This window comes from Protomyctophum bolini (assembly GCF_963924005.1).
Source record: "Protomyctophum bolini genome assembly, chromosome: 10".
NCBI lineage: Eukaryota > Metazoa > Chordata > Actinopteri > Myctophiformes > Myctophidae > Protomyctophum > Protomyctophum bolini.
Genome location: NC_137871.1, coordinates 36,380,513 through 36,397,815, shown reverse-complemented (window position 1 = coordinate 36,397,815; position 17,303 = coordinate 36,380,513). Strand labels below are relative to the sequence as shown.

At 41.4% G+C, this 17,303-nt stretch overlaps 1 protein-coding gene across 1 annotated transcript in view; it reads right to left on the bottom strand.

Annotated features, from left to right (window-relative positions):
* Positions 1–17,303, bottom strand: part of fstl5 (follistatin-like 5) — a 133,298-nt gene that overhangs the window by 92,340 nt on the left and 23,655 nt on the right. Inside the window, exon 3 of the mRNA XM_080773268.1 lies at positions 1,567–1,818. Within this exon, the coding sequence (XP_080629394.1) occupies positions 1,567–1,818 (252 nt within the window). The remainder of the gene's footprint in view (positions 1–1,566; positions 1,819–17,303) is intronic.

The window sequence follows — 17,303 nt, the reverse complement described above, 5'->3', positions numbered from 1 at the left end:
AGAAGGGGTTATCAATGTGAATGGAAATGGGTCACGGCTCTGGTGTATCGTATATGTCCAGTAATTGATAAACACCCATGTTTGTTCCACCGTTGAGATGTTCAAGAAACGAGCCGAAGATATTGGATTTAATCACATCAATCAAAAAGCATTCCTTCATAGCTTCCCTCGGGTGAATTAAGATCAGCCAGAGCAGACCGTACGTTATTGGCCCATTGTTATCCAGAAGCAATCATTGAAAGCTATTGTCTTTCATCCCTATATCAGATCAATACTCGTGACTCTGATGGTTGACATTCTAATCAGTAGAGGCTATACTTTCTCTCTCATGTCAGCCTTGACTTTCACCCCCCCACCCCAACCCCAAACTCCGCCGTCTGCAAATCAAGACGGAGACGCAGCCCCACCCCTGTCACATTCTAACAGACAGTGCTGAGAAACCAGTGTCAGTCAAATCGATATCAGATCAGCTGGAGGTTCCATGAAAAAAATAAAAAGAACAGAGAAAGCCCTTCTTCCCTTCTCATGTCTCCCCTCGCTTCATCTAGGTCTATTTGATCTTTGATCGATTCCTAATCAATGTCTTTATTGCATGTGAGCGAGTGCCAGAGGGGGAGTGTTCAAGAGCCTGTCTGAAATGTTAGAGTCCTGCATGCTGAAAGTGTTATACTTCTATGGATTGTGTAAACACTTGGTTGTTGCTGCTGTTCAGCAGCCTGTGGATCGCACTTGGATGTTTACAACATTCATCTTGTCTCTGCATTTACAAACGGAGGTGTTTGGTCATTGTTGGAGAAAGGCTGCAGAGCTTTTGTCCAATGCAGAGCATACAGAGCAGAGAGCAGAGTAGTCACACTGGCAACACTATAATGGTCCTAGATGAGTTAGGACGTGTTAAAAGTGTTATTTCATTTATTTTCTTTTGGGCTATGGTTTCGGTCAGAGCTCATTATCATAGTGTTAGTCTCATAAAGGATGTGGAGCATTTCAATATACTTTTGAATTATTGATCTGCTGACAGAATTTCATCAACTGAGCCTGTTTCTCTATAAGGCTGTAGGGTTCCTAACCTAATAAAGACTATACTAACAAAATGAAGGCACTCAGGCAGCTAGAGCAACACTAATATGTTGTGAAATAATGAAATTACACAGACAATAGCCCGCAAATGTTGCAGTGGCAAAAGAGCCAGTAACATTGCCATTCCTCCATGGGCACAGCCTGCGCACTCGCACGGAATTGGCCAGTTGGCAACAATCAGACAAAGCACTGTAATGCAAACTCAACCAGCTGTACCGAAGGTTAGGCCAGATCAGGGGAGGTCCATAGCTGGGTTCAATTCCACAACCAGAGGTCCATACAGCATGGGTTCAATTCCACAACCAGATCACCGGACGTCCATACAGCTGAGTTCAATTCCACAACCAGAGGTCCATACAGCAGGGTTCAATTCCACAACACATTATTTTGAGAATTCAGAAAAGACCTCTTTGCAAATCACTATCATTATAGATAGATAGATAGATAGATAGATAGATAGATAGATAGATAGATAAAAACTGGTACCTTTGTAGAAACACTCCTCGCTGTGCATGATGGTGACCCTGCGTCCGGACAGGCAGGAGGTTCTGTGCAGCTCACAGTGGTTGTGGTAGAGCTTGCCGTCGGAACCACAGACGGGCTTATAGTGTGGTTTGCAGCGGTCCAAACACTGGCACTCTCCCTGGCCCGTCTCGCGGTCCACCGCGCAGTGACGACCCAGGCCGCAGTACTTGTGCTCACAGGATCCTCCAGGGTGCACATCGTGACCCATAAAACCTAAGAGGGTATAAACAAAACGAGACAGAGGATATATAAATATCAGCCGGCGATAGACATGAATCATTTTGTGAGACGGATTGTCCCGGGTTTCATTTCTCGTCGTTCTGTCCTCTGACTGTTAAATATGTGTCATGTGTAAGAGTTTTACTTCTGTGCTGCCAGGCACTTTGTAAGTAACAGTAAAAAGTTATACATGCAGTGTTTCATTTCCAACTGTCACCATTCATTTGTACATTCAGAGCCTGAGGGAGTCTGAAAACCACTCAAGACAGCCGAACAAACACCTTCTAAAAATGCTGAGTTGATTTAATTTTTTTGTCGAGCGGAGCATTCCCAAAAAGTTTATTTCATTATTTATTTGTCTGCCAATGTTGTGGAGCGCTTTTGTCCTCTTTGACATGGTGGTATAGGCTCCAAATAACATTCCACACTTTGAGTGTCACTTCTTTCGAGCGGTGGTGAATAACATTTTCTTGCAAAACACTTGTGTAACTATGGGTGAAATCTCGTTACTTGTCAAAGATTTGACTAGAGCAGATGTTCTATCTATAATTCTGCGTTCACACAGGCAGAAGCTAGCGACATGAAGATGCAAAGATGCATCCGACGTTTGTAGCTGCTGCAAAAGCTCAACAAAAACGTTGAGCTGGTTTCAACTTCAACAAAGATACAAAGATACAAATATGCTGTATGGCTTTGCATCTTTTGCATCTGCCCGTGTGAACGCAGAATAATAAGGCATCAGATCATCTGGGTATTGACATGTCTGAAGAGACAGGTGGGGGTGCTGGCCTGCCGGTCCATCAACCTGTCTCGATGCCAAGTTCTGCCAATGACAGGTCAGAGTGTAGCCCTTACGATAAACCTCCTGAACCACATCAAATATACTGTCTCCGTAACATCAGCCCACTCGCTGACATTCAATCATCATTTAGCATTTTACTAACATAATACAAGACCTTATGGAGGAGAGCACTTTTCAGCAGGAGTTTTGTCCACAAGGCCATTGCATCAAGCCTGACTGACAATGTTGTGTGCTGGAATGTATGGCTGCATTCATGAAGAGTCTATGCATTTTCTTTATCTGAATGCTGCATGCCGTGTTTATATACAGGCGAAGAGTTGCTAGTTGACCTGCTATTTCAAAGCCCCTTATAGAATACAATATAGATAATAGAAGCTCATCTCCTGCGGTTAATAGAATGCACACACTGTGTGCAATGCATGTGCATGTGTGCACAAGCAAGCGTGCACACATGCATGATTGCTGGCATAAAAAAGGGAAAACAAGACAGACATAAGAACCTTGCAGCCTGATCGCATGTCAGTCTTTACTAAAAAGTCTTTACTAAAAAATATAATTCACAATTTGTTTGTGAATGAGGCCAAATGTATTTTCAGAGAAAAGACAGTGAGGTTGGGATCTCGTCAGCTCGACTTCTCGACTTCTCGTCAGCAACATTGTAAATTATGAGATTGATTCAAACTGTTTTCTTTGAGACGTGAGATGCAATTTTACTGATTTCCTGACAAACCAAGTAGCTTCTGTAACTGAGGAAGTGTTTTTGTCCTTAGCTTTGATTCCATTCAGACTCAGAGTCATCTAATATTGGGTATCCGCACACAGTCTTGTGATGCAGTGAAAGAAATGAGCTTTCATTGTGGGGCTGCACATTTTACAGGGGAGAGCATATATATGTCAGATCATTGCTAAATGTGTGTATATCTAGTATGAAATAAAGCAATTATTGGGAAGACTCACAAAGGATGTGTAGACTGATACAGTAGCTAGGTACTGTAGTTCAGGTGGATATACAGGGCAGGCGCGTCCTACAGTGTATAGGTGACTCAGGAGGCCGCCTAGGGCACTATTTAGACTAGCGATTCTGACGCTCGTCAGTCGCACACACACACACACACACACACACACACACACACACACACACACACACACACCTTCACTTTTCTGCCCTCACTTTTATCTACTTTGCTCAGCCAATCAAATTATCGCTATGGGGCGATCAGCCAATCACAAGCCAATGTTTGTGTTTGTGTCACAAACCCAGAAAGCTGAGCATAGGAGGGGCTAGCGCCCCTCAACAAATGAAGTAACTTCTGAACTTCTGAACGTTAGTACACAACATCAGTGAACTGCTACATGGAGATCAAATTACTATACCAGTAAGACGCCTGAAGGCGAGAAGCGACCTCGCCCTGAAGGGCGTGCACTGGCCATACGTATATGTCGCAAAGCTTGTCGACATTCGAATGTACAACTGCATGTACAAGGCGTGTCCCAGTGCAGACTGTAACAAGAAAGTCGAGGAACTGGAGAGTAGAAAATACTTCTGTTCAGACATGCAAACACCGCAGCGCGGATAGGAGCGCCTGATAACAACGGCTAATGTTATGAGCAAACTGGAGAGTCACCTGGCAAATATGGCTATGTAATATTTCTTGTTTTTCCTTTAGCTTTGATTCCATTCAGACTCTAAATCATCTAATATAGGATATCCACACACAGTTTCAATCCAATTTTAAATTACCTTGATTTGCACAGTCCATGGAAGATAGGCTCTAGCAACTGGCACATTAAAAATAAATAGCCTGAGAGAAATGAGCTTTCATTGTGGTGCTGAACATTTTTGTCATAAAAAATGTGTGTGTATCTAGTATAAAATAAAGCAATTATTGGGAAGACGCACAAATGACATATAGACTGATAGTAGGTAGTTCAGGTGGATATACAGGGCAGGCCTTCATTACAGTGTGTAGGTGACTCAGGTCTCAGGAGGCCGCCTAGGGCACTATACTATCTGAATGATGACACTTTTTGCGATATTCTATCGCTCGTTTGCAAGCCACATGGATAAACTAGAACTTGCTTGTTGCACACTAGCAGGCCATAAATGGCCAACTAGTGCGCAAGCAGAGCGCGCAAGTACTTTCGACCGCTGTAAACCGTCACATCTCAGTATCTCTGTGAAGGAACGTTTGAAATGTATAATCATTAGGTGTAACTATTTGCTACTAGTGCGCAATTTGATGCGTATGCAAAAAAAACAGCAAATCTGTTTCTGGTTTGCTGGGACCAGATTACACAAATGACCATATTTCTTACGTCATCATTGAGAGCTAGTCATACATATACACACCACGTACTCTGGTCCCAGCAGATCAGGCACAATTTGCTATTTTATTTTTACTGATTATGTATATAGTATACATATGATTATATACTATATAGAGTATGAAGTTGTAATTTGATTAGCAGTATACTGTGGTTACTTTGTGAGTTTGTGCCAAAACGTGACAGCCGTCAACCATTTGATGGGTATGCAAGAAAAACAGCAAATCTGTGCCTGGTTTGCTGGGACCAGATTACACAAATTACCATTTTTCTTACGTCATCATTGAGAGCTAGTCATACATATACACACCACGTACTCTGGTCCCAGCAGATCAGGCACAATTTGCTATTTTATTTTTACTGATTATGTATATAGTATACATATTTAGCTATTTTATTTTTGAGAGCTACCACGTACTCTGGTCCCGTACTCTGGTCCATTGACTCTCAGCGAGTCAATGGAGACCCAATTGGTCTCCGGTTCCAACTCCGATGTTACGGATTTACCCCCTTTACTCCGCTGGGGTTAAGAGGTTTTAAAGTGGTCGCACAACACAGATGAAGTAAAATCAGACAGAAGTAGAATGTGCTTAAATTCATATTTAGAAAATGTTTCAGATGTCAAAAAGAGAGAGAGATGATGGAATGGTGATGGTTGATGATGGTCATGGAAGGGGAACCTTCTGAAAGCTTCATGGGCAAAGATAATCTACTTTAAAATCTAAAAGAAACGGTCAAAATGACCTCTCAGACATGCTAGTGTTAAATGCCGATTCACACCGGGGACGCTGTGGGCGAAGGAAGCATGAGCTCAGTTTGGGGCTCTCCCCAGGTTGGCAAAGGGAGAGTAGCGCACAAGATTACAACTTAGGCAATTAGCACCGGGTGAATAATGGGTTACAAATTGGGCAAACCCTAAGCTCAGTCTTAACCGGCCACGTAGGTTGCTCTCACACACACACACACACACACGCACACACACACACACACACACACACACACACACACACACACACACACACACACAGTAGCCAATCAATCAGCTCGGTCATTAATTAATTCCCTGTGGTGCATTGTCATAGTGATTACTGTATTGGAATCAGCGAGGAGCTGTGGAGAAGCAGGCCATTGAAGCACAGAGAGGTTTGTTATCAGCATGCCCATCATGCCGCTCCACTCATCAACTGACGTGCAGACAAATGAGGAATTCAACCCAGACCTTCAATTATTGATTAATGGCTTTGCGTTCAAAGAGGACAATAGCTAAAGGGATATGTGCACATGGTCAATAGAGCGCTGTCAGGATTACACATTGAAGTTGACAATTAATTGTCACCCAAATAATTGCGATTAACCATTTTATTGTGTTTTTGGCATTTTGGCAAAATTATTCACACAGGTATGATTTTTTCCCCGACAATAGAACGACTCATACTTATTATACAATCAGGATATTAATATGTTTTACGTGTAACCCATGTTGACACCCGTGTGAAGTGATCGAGGGCCGCTAAAATATTAAAGTCTATCTCATGTTGATTGGGTGATGTAAAACAAACGGTGCCAACACAATAAAGAGACAATATGACGTAAATGACACATTACGACGTACGACGAAAAAAAATCCCATTGTCAATGCGTTTACAAAACAAACGTGTATATGAACATCTTTCAATGTGGAAACCATTATGATTATGATAAAATAATTGCGATTAGAAATAGAATAATAATTGTGTAATAATTGTCACAACCCTAACGGTCAACACACTTAAATCAGCTGCAGGACGGCTGTCCATCCCTCCCCTCAAACACCCTGGCCAACGCTCCCAGCATCCTAGACACAATACTGTTGTCCATCCCTTCCCTCAAACACCCTGGCCAACGCTCCCAGCATCCTAGACACCTTAACGGCTGTCCATCCCTTCCCTCAAACACCCTGGCCAACGCTCCCAGCATCCTAGACACAGGACTGTTGTCCATCCCTTCCCTCAAACACCCTGGCCAACCCTCCCAGCATCCTAGACACAGGACTGTTGTCCATCCCCTTCCCTCAAACACCCTGGCCAACGCTCCCAGCATCCTAGACACTTCTCTCTGTTTGGCTCCCAAGCTGTGGAATGACCGCAAATGCCGACAGTATGCCATTTAGACAGCATGTTATTTAAACTGATGTTAATTTTGATGGCGTGCATGGCATCCTATAATAAGTAAACATTGGCAGAGCAGGGTTGTTTTTGCAGCAGGAGCTATGCGGCAAATCCTCTGTGTTGAGTTTTGGACGCCAACATTTATTTCTGTGTTGTATTCAAGGTCGTAACGTAATGGAGTTTGTAAAATAAACAAAATGGCAACTCACATTTTTTTACTTAAGTAAAAGTAGCAATAAAGCAGTATAGAAATAGTCTGTTACAAAAAACATTGGCATAAAATGTACTTATTGTACCAAGAGTACTCGTTATGCAGAATGTCCTATTTCAACATTTCAAAATGTGTAAAAAATGATTAGATCTGTGTTTTGAAAATAGCAGATCTACAAGCTCACAATGTGTCGCATTGCGATGCATTGTGAGTAAATGCATAGTTACTTCCCACCACTCCATACATTTCTTCTTTCCTCTTATACTGGGCCTAAACAAAAGGTTATTTTGAGCCATCAGTGGTAGTTTCAGTTGTTTTCCCTACTCTTATACTGAGAAATGTATATCCTGGGGTCACACTGTTAGTTGACAAATGGCATAGCATGGAGCTCAAAAAGCACAATCATCCTCTGCCCAGGCAGGCTCTCTGTAGAAAAAATGTCCGTCCTCACGCGGGGAGACTTAAATAATAACAGACACGGCTAGGATGGCAGCAAAGGGCCGGCACTTAAAAAAAACCTCATTTGCACAGTCCTCTGAAAGTAAAAATTACACAGATGGTTTCCTTCATGGATACAATATCCAGCAGCTTCCATGCGATGCATCACAGCCAATCTAAAATAAGTGCTGACACTGACATTGGACATCTCAACGCCGGCTTCCTTCCCTCCCACATAAACATCTTTCTTCTCTCCATTCTCCTCTATCTCCTTCAACTGTAAGAGTATTGTTTGGCCTGCTGCTTATCTCATGTTTTCCATTACAACATCTTCAGAGACAGAGGAGAGAGAGAGAGAGAGAGAGAGAGAGAGAGACCGAGAGGGAGAGATAAAACATGTTTGCCCACTTGCGGCGCACTCTATCAACTCCTTTCACAAACAACAGATTTCACAAAAAGCAGACAAAGACTGTATCCAAGACATTGGAGCGGATCAGCTCAAAGACGGATCAAATTGGAATGGTGGTGTGGTTCCCTTATGCACAGAGAATAGTAGCAGAATACCTGAGCACTGCAACTGATCTAAGACCAAGGACAAATGTACTGACTCAGTGAGCACAGCCTCACCCCAGCGAGAGATTGAAGCCGCCACAGGCAGGCATACTTGGCTCCCAGGACTGTGACATTAAAAGTAGAGAGAGTGAGCGAGCAAGGAGAGAGAGAGAGAGAGAGAGAGAGAGAGAGAGAGTGTGTGTGTCTGTGTTAACTGTTAAGCTGTTTAATCGCTTTGACTGAGAAGAATTTAATGTAAATGGGAAATAAACAACGACCAAAACAATGTTGAAACTTTTACAACATGTATAAACAACCGTGCATTCCCCTCACTGTCTCACACCACACAACTTAATGTCCTTGAATGTCTCAATAGACATCAAGAGAAAGTACTACGGCAAATCTGAAATACCGGTATGTACACCGGTATGTGTATTGTGTGTGTGTGTGTGTGTGTGTGTGCGTGTGTTCGCTCCTGCAGATGAATTAACATAAGCATAAACACAACTTAAACGGCAGCATAGAAACATCAGTGAGTGTATTTAGTAGTCAAATTGCAATGAAATGTTTAATGTATTCTCAGCTGAAGGTTAAATAAAAATCAGCCGTCACACCGCTCCTAAAGATTAATTATCCCTCGACTAAATTAAACTGTGCATGACCCCAGGAACGGCAGCTTCTAAAAGGTCAAGCGCCAGGAGACTCTGAAATCATTTGGCACTTGGCAATGAACTTGTTTTTGCACAAGGACTTCATCTTACGGCGCTTAAGGAGCTGTTTAATTTGAAAAAGTTACCCGTGTGAAGTGAGGGGCGCTTTACCAACTGTAACGGCGAGCCGTTTATTATTATTGTTATTTCTGGTATTGTTATTTATTTCATGGTTATGGTTGGATAAATATATATACTTGTCACTTTTCCATATATTTATACTAACAAACTATTGGTCGTATACAGTCATGGAGCTAAGGTCATTGTATCCATATATTGCCTGCTGGTAGTCTTGTTTACGCTGCACTGGCCATGAGGCGCCACTATGGCCAGTGTTGCTGTTGTGTTTACTGTGCTTATCCCAGCATCAGACTAAAGATGTCCCTTCTCGCTTGCCATCTCTCGCGAGAACCGGTAGAAGCTGCGTGAGGGCCTGATCACCCTCATTGGCCAAGCCGATCATGTGACGCACTGGAGGCCACAGTGCGTCCGCTATAAAAGACAGTCTTTGCCTGGACTCCGACGAGACAACATTGCTTATCTAACTCCAGCTGTTCGTTACTATCTTGTTAGTTAACGTTTGCTTATTCTTTGGTTTATTTGTAGCTCCCTTCGGGAAGGAGTGTTATAGGCCTAAGTTATAGTTTTGACCCTTCGTTATTGGTTAGGGTTTTTGTTTTGTTTGTCTCCTTTTCTTTTGGGTCCTCGACCGTTCTGCTTTAATATCTTTCTCTATAACTAATTCTGCCTATTAGTTATCTCTATTATAAATTATAGCCAATGTACTTGAAAGTCGATTAACTTCCATCATGTATTTATTGAGCCATTTACTGACTCACTTTTGTAACTGTAACTTTTATCTTTAAGTGCAAGTAAAAGCATTTTCGAATTTGCAGTGGGTTTCCGGTACATTTTATATGTTATGCATACCTTTACCCCTAGACTAATTGGTCCGTAACACAAACCCTTATCATCATTATCATCGTAAAATCATAACAATAACATATGCCGATTTGCTCAGTGACAGACAAAACAAACATTACACTCTGTTCATTGTTAATGGCATTTAATGTTTGTCTAGACAAGACAAACATTAAACCTGTATATAGGAGGGGCTTGCGCTCCTCAAAAATTAAATTGTTAAATTGTAAGTAGTACCAATAAGACACCCCGAGGGCGAGGTCGCGTGCACGCATCCGTCTGGGTGACGGCAGACGGCAGACTGCTGGGCAAGCACTTGCGCTTTGGCATGGGGGGTCAGATCAACATTTGGAATGAATTCTGTACTGGCCATAATATGGAGTGTGTCTTGAGTGTACAGGGTTTGATGAGGTCAGAACAACATTATGTTATTTCAGAACAGGAAGGACGGGTGGGGAGGGATCAACATATGGAAGGTCAGAACAGGTCAGCTTCACAGACAGATACAGTTCATTCACCCATCTATGGCATAGTCCACCATAGATAGGTGAATGAACTGTATCTGTCTGTGGGCAGGCATATGCTGTGCCTGTGTGTGAGTGAGTGTGTGCGGCTGTATGAGTTGAGGATTAGAGGTTTTTTTATTACGCTGTAACATTTGACTCACTGCTGTCGTTTAGCATCAGTGCAATTTGAAATATAAAATAAATGAAATGTACCATTTTGTAATGTAATATAATGTATTTAGTTATGTTTTAATTTATTTCTGGACTCTTGGAAGATTAGCCGAAAGGCTAAAAGAGATCCAAATAAAAATCTAAAAATCATATATGGAGAGCTAAGGGTTTGAGGTCAGATGTATAGTTGATGGCTGGCTCCCTATATGCAGATCTAGGTGATGATCCAGTCATCTCCATGTATGGTTTTCCAGGGTTAGATGAGGTCAGTGTCGTATTCTTCATAATGGAGATGGCCATATACAGTATGTGGCGTGACATGTCACGAGGTGAGATATGTCACGAGGTGTGAACATATATGGAGGTGTGATGTCACGAGGCGAGACCATATATGGAGACGTGATGTCATGAAGTGTGACCATATTTGGAGGCATTGATGTCACAAGCCGTGACCATATATGGCGTGGGTGACTAACTAACTAACCGACGGGAGATGCAGGTTTTCATATAGAAAATGCGGTCTACGGTCTCAAAAATCACGATATTCATTTAATTTCATGCACTCGATTATAAAAGTTACTAATTTTATCTGCAGCAAAAGCACCTTGCCTGCCAAGCGCTGGTCTCCTCTGGTTCTGAGACACCCCCAGTGGAGAACACCTCCCCCCCCTCCTTCCTCCACAAACGTAGCTTGAGCTACTTTATTTTTCTAAGTAGTTTTAGTTAACGAAACTAGATTTTTCCCTAGGGTATAGCTTTGCTAAAGTTCAACATCTCCAAAGCGTGAAGTAAATGGTATAGTTGCCAAAGCTGTGTTTTCAAAGTAGCTTCCACAACATAACACTGTCCCATGGGCTCTGATTTGAGCATTAATCCTCTGGTTTCTGGCTTTGAGATACTTGTTCCTGTTAATACATATACTGTAGACAGGACTTAATTCTATAAATTGCATGAAATTAAGCAATATCTTCCTATATGCCTTGAGGCGTTATGTTTATCCTCAGTTCTTTTGAAGCATTCAATCCACTTCAATTCTGATAAGTTGTGCGTGCGTGCGTGCGTGCGTGCGTGCGTGCCTGCCTGCCTGCCTGCCTGCGTGTGTACGTGCGGGTTAGATCAACAGTATTGCTGTTTTACATTTAGCTACAGGCTGTAGAACGTTCCTGGGACATTGTTCCCGTAATGTCTGTAAAAACAACTCCTGATTGGACCTCTATGTATGGAGTGTGAGGTTCATTGATAGTCATCAGCGGTCCACATCACAGACCTCTGGTACTTAAAGTTAATAACTACGACTCGAGGCCTCTTCCTCTCTGAAGGTCAGCACAGTAATATAGTCAGAACATGATTCTGAAGGACAGCTCCAACATCCACCATTAGTATTTGTGCAAAAACGGTTGGAAAAAGTACTCACATGTTTTACTCAAGTGAAAGTATGTAGAACTGTACATGTACAGTACAAGTCTGCATGGAATTCAAAGTGTATAGTGAGTAGTAGTTAAAGTACAAAAGCATTGGCAATCAAAATGTACTTAAAGTAACAAAAGTTACTTAATGAGCATAATGAGTACAAAAGTACTCATTATGCAGAAGGTCCCATTTCACAGGTCTTCAAATGTATAAAATATTTTAAAAATAGCAGATTGCGATGCGACGCATTGTGAGCCTGTAGATTGGCTATTTTGAAATGGCCGAAATGTATAGGGCTGAATTGGTTATTGTATGTTTTGAAATAATAATCATCAAAATCTACAAAGGAACTATAGTAACTAAAGCCAATATTTGCCTCTGAGATGTACTGTAGTGGACAAAGTAAACTAAATTGAAGTAAGTATAAGTATAAGTAAAGTACAAATACCTCAAAATTGTACTTAAGTAAACGTTACTTTACACCACTGACTTTGCAGCAGGTCCACACAGGACTGGAGTTGAAGGTTATATATTTAATGCATTTCACGGACTAGTTTACAATCCGAAACACCAGCTATGTTGTGTTCAGTGCGTCGACTGGAATACAAAGCTGCTCTTCTCAAGGTACCTTTTTTTTATAGCCTACACGGCTCTGACCAACAGCAAACACAAAGTCAAAGGATAACAGAACTGTTGAAGAAACACACGGTTTCTATATCCGCAGAGCTCACAGCCCCACTCTCCGATAGCTTGACATCAATCATCAAAAGTAGACCTTTCTGGTCTAGACTAGAGGGGCGGTTGTTGGTCGATAACAGGCGGTGTATTGTATTGGTGCACCGATCTGAGCACCCGCCCCCCATCCTCCCCTCCAATCCCCTCCCTGGTAGAAAACAGCGGAGAACACTGACGTCACAAAATTTGGAGCGACGTCACGCGCCTCTGCACTGTTATTATTGGTTATCAAAATTCACGGAAGTGGGCTTCCTACGCCAAATCCTCCAAAGGGTTTCCCCAGGCTTTTATTTTTGTGCCGAATGCGAACGGAAATAAAAGCCTGGGTACCGAGGCTATCTTAGAGGTTACACAACAGCATTATAACCCAATTAAATCATCGAATGCCAGAATTAAAACATCGTCTGTAGCTGCCCTTGCCATGCACGTATGCTGTGATCATAGAATATTATTCTTTATTTTTTATTAGTATGACATAAAAGAATGGTTAAAAAAATGGCACAGATGGTTAATCTGTAAAATGGAGAGTCTGAGTTGAGTTTATATGAGATGTTAACATATCTTACTATAGTTGACATGATCATGTTCTTACCTACAAGACATTCTCATTTAAAACCCTCAGTTATGTGAATGAACACATTTATTTTGCCAGTTCGGTATCTGAACAGTGGATCATAGAAAGGGCAAAGGCTCAAACATTATTTATGTTGGCTGTGCTCTGACACTTTACCTTTTTCTGTCCGGGACCGGGAGCGAAAGTTTTTATGATATGGATTTAAGTCTGAGTAGCTGCAGTGATATTGACTTTTGTCCTTAGTGCACACATTAGGGAAGCCATTCAGACCGCTGTGATAGCCGCCATAAAGAAAATAATATAAACCTCAGATGTTATAAGATAATTGGTTCTATAAAGTTTCCAAATGCATTTATAGTACCCTACTCTTTTATAACCTCTATAATCTAAATGCCAACCTTTATTTTCTTTGTTCCTTTACAAAAGTAATCAACCATAATGACCTCTATCGACTGTAACCCATGCCTTTTCAGAGCAACACTGCTGGATAAGCCTTAATAATTATTATAGTCAAAGTACCGGTATATATTTTTTTATTGCACATTCCATGCAAGTGCAAAATCAATGGGCTTTACGTTAAAATATAACAATAGTGAAATACAAGTAGTAAACATGTACAGCAGGGGTGGGAAACTTGGATGATGGAGAGGGCCACTATATTTCCACACTCACTCCAGAGGGCCACTTTGCATAATACTGTCGGGCAGAAACCTCTTATGTCCATATTTTAACTTTTTTCGTAAATTAATACCCTACTTCATCATTCCATGTCACACAAAAGTAGCCGCTCTCAAGGTCAAAATGTTTGATTTAAATTAGAACCATGAAAGATTTTTGGCTATTTTTGAATAATCCTGAAAAGTAACTCATTTCAAATGCATTTAGTTATACTTATGTTAACTCTATGCCACCATTTGCCCATACCAAGCAAGGAGGGTATTACAGTAAGAAGCTCTCCTCTCCTCTCCATCCATGATGAGACCCAGTCATTTTGATCAGCTCACTGGGTGTACTCCTGCCTCTGACTCTTAGCACCTACAGTAGTACACACTACACATACTGTACAGCAGGCTACTACAAGGATCTCAGTCTTGTCTTTATTTAGTTGTAGAGTGTAGTGTCATGATCCATATCATTGGAAAATATTATTCCCATGGAATAATAATGATCATTACTGTATCAATTGCTCAAAATCCCACTAATCTCTGCAACCAAATGATTTTGCCATCTAATATTTAACACCTGTGACCTCATTAAATAGTTTGCCGTTATGGATAATTTAGTGCAAGATGCTGTGTCTAAAATAACCAGAGAGGCTGTTGTCAGAGTAACTTTAAAGATCTCAGAAGACAAAGAAAACATGATGAGAAAAACAAACGAGCTGAACATTTTGTTGACAAAGTGATATCCTGGAACCCAGACCGACTTGCTCGTTCTGCTTCTCAGCCTGGGCAACATACACTTCTGATTGGTCTGTGGTGTGGGGCCAAGTACAGTTTTAGACCGCGATGGAGGGGCGCCATCTCAAGCGAACTTGAGACACGAGAGACACCCCTGAGCACACTAAGTTGCTGTGTCGAAGTAAATCGTGTTGTGGCGAGATCGTTTGCCCTGACTGCCACTCAGAGTGGTTACTGACCAATCACAGCGTGTCTTTATGCAAATCCATGCCCATTTTCATGGTCGTTTTGGAAATACAGCTCAAACAGGATAATAGCCAAACTGAGAACCAAAGTGGGAAAAAATAACCTCTGAACAAACACCTCTGTCCGGATTCCAGGCTAATAAAGTGATGATTTTTTGCAACCTGGGTGGACGTAGGTCAGGTTGGTGGCAAAATATTGCAGATAATTGCATCGCCTGCTGGCAGTTGCGCAATTCCTGTTCCCCAAACAGGAGAAGTAATGTTGGGTTTCACCGCGAATCACTTATATCCATCTGTCAAAGATCTTGTCAAAGCATAATCTGCTATAATATCATAAGGCCACAGTTCCCAAAGTGGGGTCCTGTGAAATTACTTTGATTGAAAAATGCTTACAAATAGTTCCAATGGCATCTAAATGTATAGGTTGCAAGTATATGTGTTGCGAGGATGAGGGGGTACTTGGAAATATTTCTCCCCTCCAAGGGGTACCTGGGCCAAAACAGTTCGAGAACCCCTGGTATACAGTTACATCTAGCTGAGTCACCAAGTGTGTCATCTACCAAAAATAGGTCTCTCTAAGACCCTGAAAACCCCACCAGTCACTAGATATCGTCTGGTAGAGTACTATGCATTGCAATAGTTTGCAATCAAAGTTGTCCTCCAAATAATCAAAAAAATGAAAAACTTTCCTTGTTCGTCTAAAGATGAGTTATGGCTTTAATCGTGTTATTCTATACTTTCCTGGCCTGCCATCAGAAGAGCTGCAGTGTCTTGTGTCACAATGGGACATCTCATTGCAGACTGTTCATATTCATTTTGTCTGTCTGCACTTTTTCGCTGATAGCTGACGGTCACGGCTGTGATATCCGTTTCAGACTCCTCAAAAGTCAACCACTGTCCTATTTTCCATGACACTTCATTTTTCCTCGTCAAGACCGATGGGGCCCCATGGAGTTTAAATGTAATATTTCTCCATAGACTGAACAGCAAGGCCTCAGTCTACTTTTTATTTTATTTTCGACACAGCACAAAGGAGAGACAGACATGAGACAGACATTAGGAAAGTTGAATAGCTCCCCAAACTGTAGAACAAACTCCCTACTGAAGTCAGAACTGTAGTAATACATTTTGTTCTTGTTCTTGCTTGTATTGACCACAATTTTAAGAATATAATTTAGATAGCATGTTTATTTAAACAGATGCTATATGTTCATTGTTTACCTGGTATTCTATAGTTTCAGTGTACTGATTATTTTGATACTATATAATGTTTAGACTGATGGTGGCTATTGGTGTACCTGTGATCCTATAGTTTCCTGAGGCAGTGCATATGAATGTGATTACCTTGCTTATTGTAAGTTACTTTTAAATCGGGATAACTAATACGCAAAAAAACAAAATACTAGTTGCAAGGTGGCATGACAACAACAATAAGTTCACATTAGTTACAAAGGGGGGGAAAAAAACGTATTCATAATTACAATTCCTGTATGCATAGACATGAACTGGCTGCACAGCAGCAGTGTTGAATAAAGCCATGACGAACCTGGAATTAGCTATAGTGCACCACATGTAGCCTTGCCTTGTGTGTGTGTGTGTGTGTGTGTGTGTGTGTGTGTGTGTGTGTTGATAATGACACATCGCACATTCATTTGCACATGCATTGCAGCTATAGATTTGTCATCCATGTCATCTGGCTCATCATATTTTAAAATGCAAAATGGAGAATATTTTATTTCTGACACATACAAACAACGTAAAAATAAAAAAAAACAAGCGCTTTGAACGGCCCCCTCATCTGTGGATTCAGTGGTGCTGGCAGAAATCTGAGCAACCTCATTGGCAAAGCTAAATGTTTTTTTTTCAAAGTCAGCTATAATTCCAGGTGTGATCTGTTTTCCAGTTCAGTGCCAAGAGGTTTAGACTGGCAGGCAGAGTGAGTGGGATGATTTCGCTTAGCATTTCATATATCCAGTTTTGAGTGGATGCAGAAACAACTGTAATGTACATGCATGTGTATGGATAGTGCCAGATGCAATAGACAGACTGTCTCTAACCTAGATATTTCTGAGAACTTGGCAATAAATATACACAAGGCAGGAATGAGAATACCAGCACTGAGAACGGCTGCTCCTCTAAATCTTCGTTTTGATATGCATACCTCTCCCCTACCTACAGTATGCTAATCAAGACGAACATACACCCATATCTAATTTAGGAACAATGGGCATTCATCATCTGATGAACCCGTGGCACGAAATGGAAATATTCCAACATAATTATTTTATGAATCCCACATTTCTCTTTTCTCAAGAGCAAGTTGAACGAAAAA